General features: G+C 42.1%; 1 protein-coding gene across 1 annotated transcript in view; it reads left to right on the forward strand.

Annotated features, from left to right (window-relative positions):
• The window catches only part of LOC140496225 (diacylglycerol O-acyltransferase 1-like), a 176,429-nt gene that overhangs the window by 16,927 nt on the left and 145,971 nt on the right, over positions 1–13,531 (forward strand). Inside the window, exon 4 of the mRNA XM_072595726.1 lies at positions 9,551–9,636. Within this exon, the coding sequence (XP_072451827.1) occupies positions 9,551–9,636 (86 nt within the window). The remainder of the gene's footprint in view (positions 1–9,550; positions 9,637–13,531) is intronic.

Genomic DNA, 13,531 nt, shown 5'->3' on the forward strand with positions numbered 1-13,531 from the left:
GCCCTGATATAACTTATTAAATAATGGCTTCCAACACTTCTCCTTTGACAGATTTTAAATGGTTGACCTGCAGTTTTCTGCTCTCTGTCTCCTACCCTTATTTGAATGAAGAGTTTTCATTCACTGCCTTCAATATAATGGGATTGTTCCTGAAACAAGGGAGTTTTGGATTATTAAAGTCACTGTACCAAATATCTCACTAGCCACCTCCTTTTCAGACACTAGTATGAAGTCCGTTAGGACCCGGGCCCTTCTCAGCCTTCGGCTCCAACAATTATATGATTCATTTATTGTCACATCTATTTTGTTACAAAATACAATGAACAGAATGTATAGTGTTGTCACTCTCTGGTGCCATCTTAAAACACAGAAAAATACCCCAAAACATGGAATGTAAAGGCAGAAAAGTGAAGAAGTTTTTCTTGTTTCATGTTCTGCCATGGATCTGCTGGCCAGCACAATTCCCCTTTGCAGCATTGCCACTGCTGGAATGAAAATTGCCACTCTTGGGTGCCATCGTAGCTTCACTAATGCCCTTGCCACAATGAATCCTCTGGACCTCACTAATGCAAATACCAGTGGCTCAAGCTCTACTCTGCTGCCATGAGTCCACTTAGGGCCCACACCGCTGATACAGCTGCTGCTAATGCCACCGGATCTCATACTAGGACCAAACTCTCCTCTGTAGCTGCCTGCATAATCTACACTGGATGCAGTTGCTACCACATTGATGCAGAAACCATTAGGAACCTGCTGCCATTGAGTGTTTACTTCTGGGCCTACTCATGTCTGTGTTGGCCTACTGTAGTCTGTGCTAGTTTCACTTACCGCTATTGATGCTGTTGCTGCAACAGAGCTTGTCAACAAGAGGTAAGTAAAAATGGGGGAATAAAAGACAAGAAAGGGGAACAAAAAGAAACAAAACAATAAAAAAGTGGACTGTTACCCTTTCTCTAGTGATTGTGATTTTCCTGAGCTCCTCCCTTTCTTTCTTTTATTGATTTAGCACTGTTTCTGGGAATCAAGGCATATCCACTGCACCACAGCTGTAGACAACTGTGAGCTCTGGTAGTCCCTGTGTCAGATTCCGAACTAAACCCTGCTGGCTTTGTTCTCACCCAGACGACACCAGGGCAGGGTAATCCCTCCAAAGAGGAACGGGACAGCTACGTCACTGTGGAGATTAGATTAGATTCCCTACAGAGTGGAAACAAGCCCTTCAGCCCAGCAAGTTCACACCGATCTTCTGAAGAGTAACCCACCCAGACCATTTTCGTCTGACTAATGCACCTAATACTAATTTAGTATAGCTAATTCACCTGATCTACACACCTTTGGACTGTGGGAGGAAACCAGAGCAGAGTGGGAGGAATCACACGCAGACGTGGGGAGAATGTGCAAACTCCACACAGACAGTCGCCCAAGACTGGAATTGAACTCTGTGAGGTAACAATACTAACCACTGTGCCACCCCAGACTGGCAGAGAGTATCCAGAAGCGTACCCACACTATGGGGATGTAGGGAGTCCCCAGTGACGAGACTGTGGATGAGTGGACATTGGGTAATTCAATAAACCTTTAAAATAGTATTAAAATTGCAAGTATTAAGGTGTGCAGCATTAAATCTATTATGTGATGTGTTTCCACATTGGCTTACCTAGCCAACGTCAAAGCAGACCTCCTGTTTCTGCAGGACTGTGCTATACCACATCTCTGCAACTACAGGAGATGGTTGAGCCTATCGGTCCATCGGCTTTCAATTTGATTGGGGAAAATGATAGTCATTCTTCTGGCTTGTGTATTCTGCTGCGAGAAGGCAATTTAACCATTACCCAAGGTTAAGGAGATGGTGGGTGGGGTGTATCCTTGTAGCAGACGTTATACTCCTCTGAGATTAATTAACATATACACATTGGTGGAACTGAGTGAATGGCTGCCTATCCTGCAGCAGCTCCCACTGCTCATGGCAATGCCCAGACCGGTCACTGGCTGGAAACTTCAACTGCATCATTGATGTGGTTGGACAATCTGGAGGTGCTGATATGAACTGGACTCCACATCCAAATTCCTGATGGAAACTGTTGAAGTCACCAAGCTGCGTGACATCTTCAGTACCCCTGCAGATGGAGTGCAGTGAAGTAGCACCTGGTTGTAGCCAGACAAATCCATCTGCTGAAACATTGATTTCCTGTTTACATCCTGTACGTTGTCGGCCAGCTCCACCGATGTCAAGCCAGTGTTCTTCTCTGACCACTGCCTCCTGCTGGCTGATTGTCACATACAGGATGACAGACATGCTAGCAAGGGAATGTGGAAGTTAAATTGTTGCCCTTAAAAGATTGAGGGGCTCAAAAGGGATTACACACGTCGGAGAACTATGAAGCCCCTCTTTGAGTCTCCAGTGGACTGGTGGGAAATTTTCAAAGGGAACATGAAGAGGTTCTTTATTGTCAAGGGTGTTCAGAAGGTGAGAGAGAGGCAAGCAAAACTGTCCAAGTTACAGAACAGCATGCAGATCCTATTCCTGCTGCAGACAATGAGGGTCAATGTCATGGAGGGTCTCCAGGAGGTGAAGAGCCAGCAAGCCTTGCTCTTTGCCTCAGATGCCTCCAAGATAATCTTCTGGTCTCGAGTCAGCACTGTGAAACAGGATGAGACATGCTCATGTTTCATCTTCTAGAAGATGCATGAGGAGAACTCGGTCATCAGCATTTTGAGGGAAGAAGATGGCTCAATAGCATTATCTCAGTCTGACATCCTGAGGATCAGCAAATCCTTGTATGCCAGACTGTAGGATACAAGGCTCACAAACAGCATGGCTGCCCAGTCGTTTCTATCATGGAGGCCTTGGACAACTGCATGCGGGAAAGACTGGACAAGTCATTATCTCTCCCTGAGCAGATTTGGCAAAATGCCTCATCACCAGAACTTTCCAACAAGCACCAAGACATCATTTGGCTGGTGATGAAAAGGGAGATTCTGTGAGATCCTTTATGTACAGCTGGTCAGCCTGCACGACTGCATGCTGCTCACAATGTGGCTGCGGTGAGGGGGGTGGGTTGAGACTGTCATACATCTCCATCTGAAATGTTCCTTTGCAAAAAAAGTTCTGGACAAAAATGCAGTGGTTTTTGTTGAAGTTTGTCCCAAGCAGTTCTGTGAGGCGAGACTCTATGCTCTATACTCTGTTCCCCAGGACGCGCACCGTGACAAACATCAACTGTGCCTGGAGGACCATCAACTTGGTGAAAGGTGCTATTTGGTGTGCCCAAACTTTGTTGGTCTTCCAGAACAAGGAAATGACCCCAACTGTGTTGCAAACTGCAAATTCCAAGGTCCAGGACTACAGTGCGTGCCTCAGTACTAAGTTTGGGGCAGCTGCTGCCAAGGTACTGTGGAGAAAGACCCCCGTCTGAGGTCTTTCTGCTGAAAGTACATGGGGATCCATTCAGTTATCGGATCCCCCTAATGCCTCAAATATAATTGGTTCTGATATAGTGCGATAGTTCTGTTCTTGTGCAACCTTGCATTATAAGAAATAGCACAACAGCATTGCAATTTTAACTAATGGGGCCGGAATCGCATTATAGCCAATACAAGTAAGGAAAGTTCATGAGATATGAATAAAGGTCTAAATTCTTTGATCATGTTAAAGCCAAATCATGTTGAAGAAACGCATCTTATAACAGAACCAATTGTTTATGTAAATAGGGTGGCACGGTGGCTCAGTGGTTAGAACTGCTGCCTCACAGTGAAATTTTAAAAAAAGCTCAGAACATTATTATTCTACACCGCCATTGTCTTTCCACGAGGTGAAAAAAATGTTAGTGAAGTCTAGTGAAGGGTATGGACATATTCCTGTGCATCCTGTGGGGATCTTCACCTACTGTATCTCCTTGTTGAGGCTGTACAACAGCCTCAGAGGTTCCTGTTGTCGCTGATGAAATGGGATTAACTACTTGCAGATAAAACTGTCAGAATGCTCAAAGAGGAAATAGCACGAGTACAGGGCACGTATGCTGCTATATAGTCAAAGTGTGGGACTAGGACTGGAGAACCTTGGGTGTTAAGGGACATGAAGGTTAGGACTAAGAAATAAAAGAGGAACCTCTGGCAGATATTGAGAGTTTAATACAGGAGTACGAAAGGTGCAGAGGGAAATTAAAAGAAATTTAAGAAAACAAAGAGAATGCATAAAAAAAAAAGAAATGGTAGAAAAAAGGAAAGCGTGAAGTGTTTTTAAAAGTATACACCAAGAGAATAACTAGGGAAAGAGTAGGGCTGATTAAGGATAGAGGTAATCAATGCATGGACCTGGAAGACATGGACACCAAAGCTCTGCATTGGTCTTCACAACGGAATTGGTCAGCACAGATTTAGACATCAGGGTTAGTAGCCTTAAATGTAAATAAAGCTGCTGGCCTGGGTGAGATGTATCCCAAGCTGTTGAGGGAGACAAGAGAGAAGGTAGCCGGGGCCATATCACCAATTTCAAATCATCTCTGCCCACAGGTGACTGGAGGACTGCTACTGTTTCATTATTTGAAATAGGGAGGAAGAGATGGACCAGGAAATTGCATGTTAGTCTAACCTCAGTAGTGGGCAAGTGATTAGAAAGAATTCTGAGGCATAGAATATATCTGTACTTGGAGATACATGGACTAATCAGAGATGGTGACCATGGATTTAAGGGGTGGTTATATTTGACAAAACTTGATCGATTTTTTTTTGAGGAGGAAACCAGGAGTATTTATCAAGGCAATGCGTTTGATGTGGTCAATATGAACTTTAGGAGCAAGTGAGGACTGCAGATGCTGGAGATCAGAGCTGAAAATGTGTTGCTGGAAAAGTGCAGCAGGTCAGGCAGCATCCAAGGAGCAGGAGAATTGATGTTTCGGGCATGATGTTTCAGGATTCTTGAAGAAGGGCTCATGCCTGAAATGTCGATTCTCCTGCTCCTTGGATGCTGCCTGACCTGCTGTGCTTTTCCACCAACACATTTTCAGCTCAATATGGACTTTAGCAAGACTTTGCATAAGGCACCATGTCAGACTGGCCATGAAAGTAATGGTGCATGGGATCCAAGGCAAAATGGCAGATGGCTTCCTGACTCTCAAACAATTTTGGATCCAAAGAGTGGTAATAAAGCAACGTTCCTGTGATGATAAAAGTCTTTCCTAAGGCTTGAAGCCCTTGCTATTTGTGGTGCACATTAATGATTTGGTCTTGAATGTAGGGGTTGTGATTAAGGAGTTTACAAGTAATATGAAAATTCGTATGATGGCAAATAGTGAGGAAGGCACCTGTGAATGGCAGTAGGATATCAACACACTGGTCAGCTGGGCAAGCAGTAACAAATGGACTTAAACCTTTTATGAGAAGTAAGTCTAGAGACCAGAAACCTGCCATTGATCTATTTTAGATTCCATTTGGGAATGTACATCCACTTGACATCTTGCAACATATGGTATAACATGTTAGCTTTTGTGTAATTTAGCACATTAGCTTCGGACTGCTCAACAGTAACGAGGATGCCTTTACTTGAGAGATGTAGTTGCTTTGGAGGCTGTTCAGAGGAGCCTCACTATGCTTATTCCAGTGATGAAGAGAGATTTGTCTTATGAAGAGAGATTAAGCAGTTTAGGTCTACACTATCTGGAATTTAGAAGAATGCAAGGTCTAATTGAGATATACAAGATACTAAAAGGGATTGATAAAGTAGACTTTGAGAGGATGTTTCTTCAGGCGAGGCAATCTAGAACGAGCGGTTTTAAATCAGCTAACCCCTATGCTAAAACCAAGATGAGGAGAAATTACTTGCGTCAAAAGGTTGTGAACCTATGGATTTGTGTGATGGATGCTGAGACTTTGAATAAGTTTGTGGATGCTTAACCAGTAATGGGCTGAAGGGTTATGAAGAGTGGGCAAGAGAATACAGTTGAGGCTGAGATGAGATCAGCCATGTATATGTTAAATGACAGAGCAGGCACAGAGTTTGAATTGCCAACTCCTGCTCATGGTTCTTCTATTCTAAAAGCTGGTACAGAAAAATTAGTTAGCACTGGAGAAAATTGGAGAGAAGCACTGTATTATGAAGCCTATTGGTTTCTTTGATCGTTGCAGTATCCCTGTCAGTATGAGTGATCCTGATCTTCCCCAATCCGCTTAAATGCCTTCTTTTCATAAAAAGTGAGGAACAGGTCCAACACTCCCAATACTCAGTTTGGGACAGGTTTTCCTGGAATGAGACAAAAGGAGGGATTAAGTATACAAGAGTAGGTAATGACCATACATATGCTGTAAGGGCTCACTTAGTAAGTGAGTAGGAGACACAAATAACAAGAAAGGTTATTATATATTGTGGCTGAGATGGGTGTGAGGCTTTGAGTGGACATGATGCATATGAGGCTGAGGGTTGTGATTCATCACCTTTCATTATTTTTGTGTGCAGTGGCAAAATTTGAGTAATGAGTCTGAGTGTCAGCGGGCAGACAGATGGTGCCACTTACCCTTTAGGAGCAAAGAAGTTCATTGACTTTCTTGCTACATTGCTGGCCATCCTTTTTGAAGGCATAGCACTGACTCGAGCTTTTATCAGTATTCCAGGTGCACTCACTGATGCCTTGTAAAGTTGAGCAACACTTCCCTATTTTTATATTCTATTCCTTTAGCAATCAAAGTAAAAATTCAATTTTCCTTCCTCTGCATACTAGTTTTCTTTCATTCATGCACAAGGCCACCCAGATCCCTCTGCACCAAGGCATTTTGAAGTTTCTCTCCACTTAGGTAAGTTGTTGCCTTACTATTCCTCTGATGAAAATGTATCCATGTTAAGCTTCATCTGCCAAATTTTGGCCCATTCACTTAACCTATCCATATTTACATATAACTTTCTTATTTCTTCATTGCAATATACTTTCCCATCTATTTCAGTGTCTTTCGCTGAAGTACTTCCTATCCCTGCATCTAAGTCATTATTATAGATTGCAAATAGTTGGGGTCCAAGGCCCCTTTAGCACCCCATTAATTACATTTATCCTGACCCTCTGCTAATAAATTACCTCTAACCCCATGTAATCTTGTGTATTCATCTTTGTATGGTATCTTATCAAATGCCTTTTTGAAGTCCAGATATACTACAACAAAGCAGTCAACAAGGTTCCACATGGTAGACTGGTTAATAAGCTTAGATCACCTGGGATCCGGTGGAGCTAACCAATTAATACAAAATTGGCTGGAAGGTAGAAGGCAAAGGGTGATGGTTAGAGGGTTGCTTCTTGGACCAGAGGCCTGTGACCTTGTATGCTACAAGGATCAGTGTTGGATCCACAGCTTTTCATCATTTATATAAATGATTTGGATATGAATATAGGAGGCATGGTTAGTAAATTTGCAGATGACACCAAAATAGGTGGCGTTGTGGACAGTGAAGAAGATTATTTAGAGGACCTTGATCAGATGGCCCAATGGGCTGAGGAATGGCAGATGGAGTTTAATTTAGATAAATGTGAGGTATTGCATTTTGGTAAGGCAAACCAAGGCAGAATTTATGTAGTTAATGGTAAGGTCATGGGAAGTGTTGACAAACACTTCTCAGGGGTCCAGGTGTACAGTTCCTTGAAAGCGGAGTTGCAGGTAGAGAGGTGGTAAAAAAAGCATTTGACGTTTTTGCTCTCATTGGTCAGAACATTGAGTGTAGGGGTTGGGACATTACAATGTAGCTATACAATACATTGGTGAGGCCACTTTTAGCATACTGGGTACAGTTTTTGTCGCCCATCTATAGAAAGGATGTTGTTAAACTTGAGAGGATGTAGAAAAGATTTACCGGGACTGGAGGGTTTGAGTTAGAGAGAGACTGAATAGGCTGGGGCTTCTTTCAGTAGTATCTGAGTCTGAGGAGTTTATAAAATAACAAGGGGCATGAATAAAGTGAATAGCGAAGGTGTTTTTTTTCTAGGGGGCATAGGTTTAAGGTGAGAAAGGAAAGATTTAAAAAGGACTTAAGGGTAACCTTTTCATGCAGAAGGTGGTGGCGGCGGGTACAATTACAACATTGTAAAGGCATCTGGATGGGTGTATGAATAGGAAGATTTAGAGGGGTATGGACCAAATGTTTGGGGTGTCTGGTCGGAGTAGATGAGTTGGACTGAGGGGTCTGTTTCTGTGATGCATGACTATGACTCCATGGCACTGTGCATGTTACTGCACTGCCTCAATAACTTCTGCTTTTTCCCCAGTGGTCATTAGGACATGTTATGTATAGATACTTAAAAATGGGATCACCCAAAGATATCAAGTGTATAAACAGATAGATAACTCGACATTTACTCTGCAACAGAAAAGATCATGAACTACAAAAACAACAAGTTCTGTGTGCCTTTTGCATTAAGTAGGAACCGTGTGCCATATGCCGGCAAATTCCTCAATTAAAGGAAGTTCAAACCCAGATAATTTAACCTAGAAGCTAGTTTCATTGAGGTTCTGTCTGGTTTCTCACTTTCAACAAAGCATTGCTCTTTCATGCTGTCTTAAATAATCCACCTCATTGATGTCTTGATCCTCATCCTCAAAAATTTACTGTTGATACCCCTTCCTTATTGATCCAGGATCACTACCACCAGCCCCATTCTCCAAACACTCTTGACTCTACTTTTGAAGGACCCAGGGTGCCAGAGTGATGAAACATTTTCTTTTCAGTGCTCCCCATCACCACTAGCTGCCTGCCTCTCCTGGGCTAAAAGACAAGATAAACATGGAGCCTGTATACCTCTAACTCAGCTAGATGTGGAACAAGGGTGTTTTAGAAACAGTAGAGAAATGAGTTGAGAACTTTCCCCATTGGCTATACTTAAAGTAAGATGCAAATTATATATTTTACTGATGAAATTCTTCCACTTGACTGCTTATTGGAAAAACGGTGGCAAATGGAAACTCCTCTGTGACTAAGCAGCCATAATTTTCTTTTGTATTAAACTGTGTTTGTGGCATTTCTTACAGAACAGGACGTTTGTCAATCTAAGTTTCAAATTAATCTTTGTACTAAGGTATTTGCAAATTGGCTTTTTTCATTTCTCAGAGACTTTTCAAACTGTCTTGTTAATTCAAATAGGTTCATGTATTTTGAAGGAGGTTTCCCAGGAAAGAATTATCAAGATTCCTGGGTTTTGAAGGTCTCATGCAGATTTGAATTGTACCTGTTATTTAAATATAAACTGAATCAGTCATTGTACTGTTTAATTTTAAACTATTGTTTTCTTCAGGCTGTATTTGATTAAATTTGTAAAATACAATCGACAAAAGCTTAATAATTTGAATTGCAGTCATTTTATATCCCCAAAACTCTTGTTCTTTAATTCCATTCATAGAAAACAAACATCAAAGCAAAAATATAGGGCATGCATCCCATTATGTCACCCATATTTCTTTTCCTCTTTGTTGCAGTTGGTGTACAACCCAATAAATTTTATATTGCAACTTTCTCATTCTGCACAGTGTTTAGTTTATACGTTCAAATGTAATATTACCGATAACTAAAGTATCTTCACAGGTATGGAGTCCTCGTGGATCCTGTTCAGATTATAGCATTTGCCTTTAGTGACCCCAACATGTGGCCTGGTTCATATTTGATTATTGGTGAGTGACCGCATGTAAATAAAAAAATAAAGACTACAGATACTCAATACAATTTTTATTTCATTAGATTTACATTTTGTTAACCTTTTGGATTTCATCTTCATAAATAGATTTAAATTTTGTTCTGCACGTTAATGACAACCAGTGATATTTTTCATAAAAGAAGTTATGTAGTCTTCAGCTTGTATTTATGTTTGAACTAATAGAACAATAAAATAAAATTCCAAACAATCATTTAGTTAATCTGTATTACCTATTATAGTGTTTCTGGAAATGGACAGTTAAAATAGGGATAATAGGAAAATTGTCTTTCCTGGGTGGAACTCACAGAGGGGGTGAGCAGCTTTGGGGTTATGGATGGGCACAATGGGAATGATGAACAATCTCCTCCAGGATAATTTAGTGTTCATCCAAGAGCTTCACGAAGTTAGCAAAGAGACTTTGCAAGTGGACAGAAAGATCAGATTGTGAAATGGTCATCATCAGGACCACATGGCAAGAGAGGTCAAATCATGTGACGGTTATAAGCAATTGCGTGTCAGCTATAATGTGTGACCAGTTTATGGCATGGTAAACAATCGGGACAGAGGGAGATAAATTGCATTTGACTTCTCACTTTTCAGGAACAAGGAGACCATTAATGCCAGGGAGAGGCCTAAGTTAGGAGGGTTGTTGCCAACTTCAAAACATCACTTAGTAAAGAGGATGCCTTGGTCGAGCAGAAAAGCCAGTTGGTGGCAGACTGCCAGGTTGGACTAACCAGCCAGGAAAGAGAGAGTGGCTCCAATCTAGTATTGAAATATTGGCACATTCAAGACATGCATGAGCTGTGGCTTCCTAATATATTGAGATTCTCCTTAATATAAGAACATAACAACATGTTGCTAAGAGACTGGTGTGAGAAAGAAGGATTCCATTTCATGGGTCATTGGTATCAGGTTTGGAAACTGAGGGATCTGTACCGATGGGATGGTCTCCACCTGAACCGATCTGGAACCAGTGTTCTGGCAAAAAGGACAAATGGGATGGTCACCAGGACTTTAAACTTGTGAGTCAGGGGGGGAAGGGAAAGGGAAAGCAACAGGGAGTACGGAGTCAAGTAGAAAGACGAGCAGCAGGTTAGCATGTGAGCAGGGTTTAAGTTCAAGGCAGGCTAGGAATGAAGCAAAAAGGAATGATAACTTAGGACATATTACTAGAGATGTTGGAAATCATAAGGATAAGAAAATTAGCATGAAGCATGAATGAACTGCACAAATCATCATGAATGATTGTGATGTAGTAGGCATCACAGAGACGTGGTTGTAGGGGATTCAGGGCTGGCAATTAAACATTCAAGGATTCACAACTTACCGAAAAGACGGGCAGAATGGGCGCTGTTGCCTTGTTAGTTAAGAATGAGATTAAATCCATGGCACTGAATGACATAGGGTCAAATGATGTGGAGTCTGTGTGGGTGGAGTTGAGGAACCACAAAGGCAAAAAAAAACCATAATGGGAGTCATGTACAGGCCCCCAGCAACAGTCAGGACCAGGGATGCAAGATGTACCAAGAAATAGATTGGGCCTGTCAGAAGGCAAGGTCACGGTGATCATGAGGGACTTTAACATGCAGGTGGATGGGGTGAATAATGTTGCCAGTGGATCCAAAGAAAGGGAAGTCATGGAATGCTTACAGGATAGCTTTCTGGAACAGCTTGTGATGGAGTCCACAGGGGAGCAGGCTATTCTGGACTGAGTTCGACGTAATGAGCCAGAGGAGGCAGCAATCATAATATAGTAGAATTCAGTCTGCAATTTGAAAGAGAGGCAAAATCAGACGTAATGGTGTTACAGTTAAATAAAGGTAATTACAGGGGCATAAGAGAGGAACTGACAAAAATCGACTGGAAGCAGAGACGAGTGAGGAAGACTTTACAGCAACAACAGCAGGAATGTTTGGGTGTGATTGAGGACTCAGTACAGAGGTTCATCCCAAAGGAAAGAAAGATTATTTGGGGAGGGGTTAGGCAGCCATGGCTGGCAAAAGAAGTCAGGAAATGTATCAAAGAAAAAGAGAGAGCCTATAAAGTGTCCAAGAGCTCTGGGAAATCAGAAGGTTGGGAAGACTACAAAAACAAATCGAGAAATATGAAAGGAGAGGATCAAATATGAAGATAAGCTAGCCAGTAATATTAGAAATGACCATAAAAGTGTCTTTTAATACATAAAAAACAAACAAGAGGCAAAAGTACGCATTGGGCCACTCCAAATTGATGCTGGAAGGCTAGTGCTGGGAGATAAGGAAATTGCTGAAGAACTTAATGAGATTAAGACTTTGTGTCAGTCTTCACAGTGGAAGGCATGAGTAATATCCCAACAATTAAAGAGAGTCAGGGGGCAGAGTTGAGTATGGTAGCCATTACAAAAGAGAAAGTGCTAGAAAAGCTAAAAGGTTTAAAAATTGATAAATCTCCTGGCCCTGATAGGCTACATCCTAGAGTTCGAGAGAGGTGGCTGAGGAAATAGCAGAGGCTCTGACTGTGATCTTTCAAAAATCGCTGGAGTCAGGGAAAGTCCCAGACAATTGGAAAATGGCTTTTGTAACCCCCTTGTTCAAGAAAGGATCAAGACAAAAGATGGAAAATTGTTAAGGATGACATTTCTAAATTCATGGAAGTGCAGGGTTGGATTAGAACAAGTCAGCATAGATTTAGTTAAGGGAGGTTGTGCCTGACAAACCTGTTAGAATTCTTTGAAGGGGTAACAAGGGTTAGACCAGTGGATGTTATCTATCTAGACTTCCAAAAGGCCTTTGATAAGGTGCCTCATGGGAGGCTGCAGTGTAAGGTGGGGGCCCATGGTGTTCGAGTTGAGCTACTGGCATGGATTGAGAATTGGCTGTCTGACAGAAGGCAGAGAGTTTGGATAAAAGGTTCTTTTTCAGAATGGCAGCTGGTGATAAGTGGGGTCCCGCAGGGTTCAGTGCTGGGACTGCAGCTGTTCACTTTATATATTAATGATCTGAATGAAGGGACTGGGGGCATTCTGGCAAAGTTCGCCGATGATACGAAGTTAGGTGGACAGGCAGGTAGTACAGAGGAGGTGGGGAGGCTGCACAAAGATTTAGACAGTTAGGAGAGTGGTCCAGGAAATGGCTGATGAAATTTAATGTGAGCAAATGCGAGATCTTGCAAATTGGAAAAAAAATTACAGTCATGGACTATTTTGTAAATGGTGAGAAAATTCATAAAGCCAAAGTACAAAGAAATCTGGGAGTGCTAGTCCAGGATTTTCTAAAGGTTGATTTGCAGGTTGAGTCTGTGATTAAGAAAGCAAATGTAATGTTATCATTATCTCAAGAGGATTGGAATATAAAAGCAGTGATGTGCTTCAGAGACTTTATAAAGCTCTAGTTAGGCCCTATTTAGAATACTGTGTCCAATTTTGGGCCCCCCACATCTCAGGAAGGATATACTGGCATTGGAGTATATCAAGCAGAGATTCACACAGATGAACCCTGGAATGGTAGCGGAACATATGATGATCGGCTGAGGATCCTGGGATTGTATTCTTTAGAGTTTCGAAGGTTGAGGGGCGATCTAATAGAAACTTACAAGATAATGCACGGCTTAGAAAGGGTGGATGCTGGGAGGGTGTTTCCATTAGGCGGGGAGACTAGGACCCGTGGGTACAGCCTTAAAGTTAGAGGGGTCAATTTAGAACAGAAATGAGGAGACATTTCTTCAGCCAGAGAGTGGCAAGCCTGTGGAATTAATTGCCATGGAGCGCAGTGGAGGCCAGGGCGTTGGGTGTCTTCAAGGCAGAGATTGATTAATTCTTGATGCCACAAGGAATTAAGGGCGATGGGGAGAGAGTGCGTAAGTGAAATTGAAGCATCCATCAGCCATGACTA

This window comes from Chiloscyllium punctatum, chromosome 26 (genome assembly GCF_047496795.1).
Source record: "Chiloscyllium punctatum isolate Juve2018m chromosome 26, sChiPun1.3, whole genome shotgun sequence".
In the NCBI taxonomy this organism is placed as follows: Eukaryota; Metazoa; Chordata; class Chondrichthyes; order Orectolobiformes; family Hemiscylliidae; genus Chiloscyllium; species Chiloscyllium punctatum.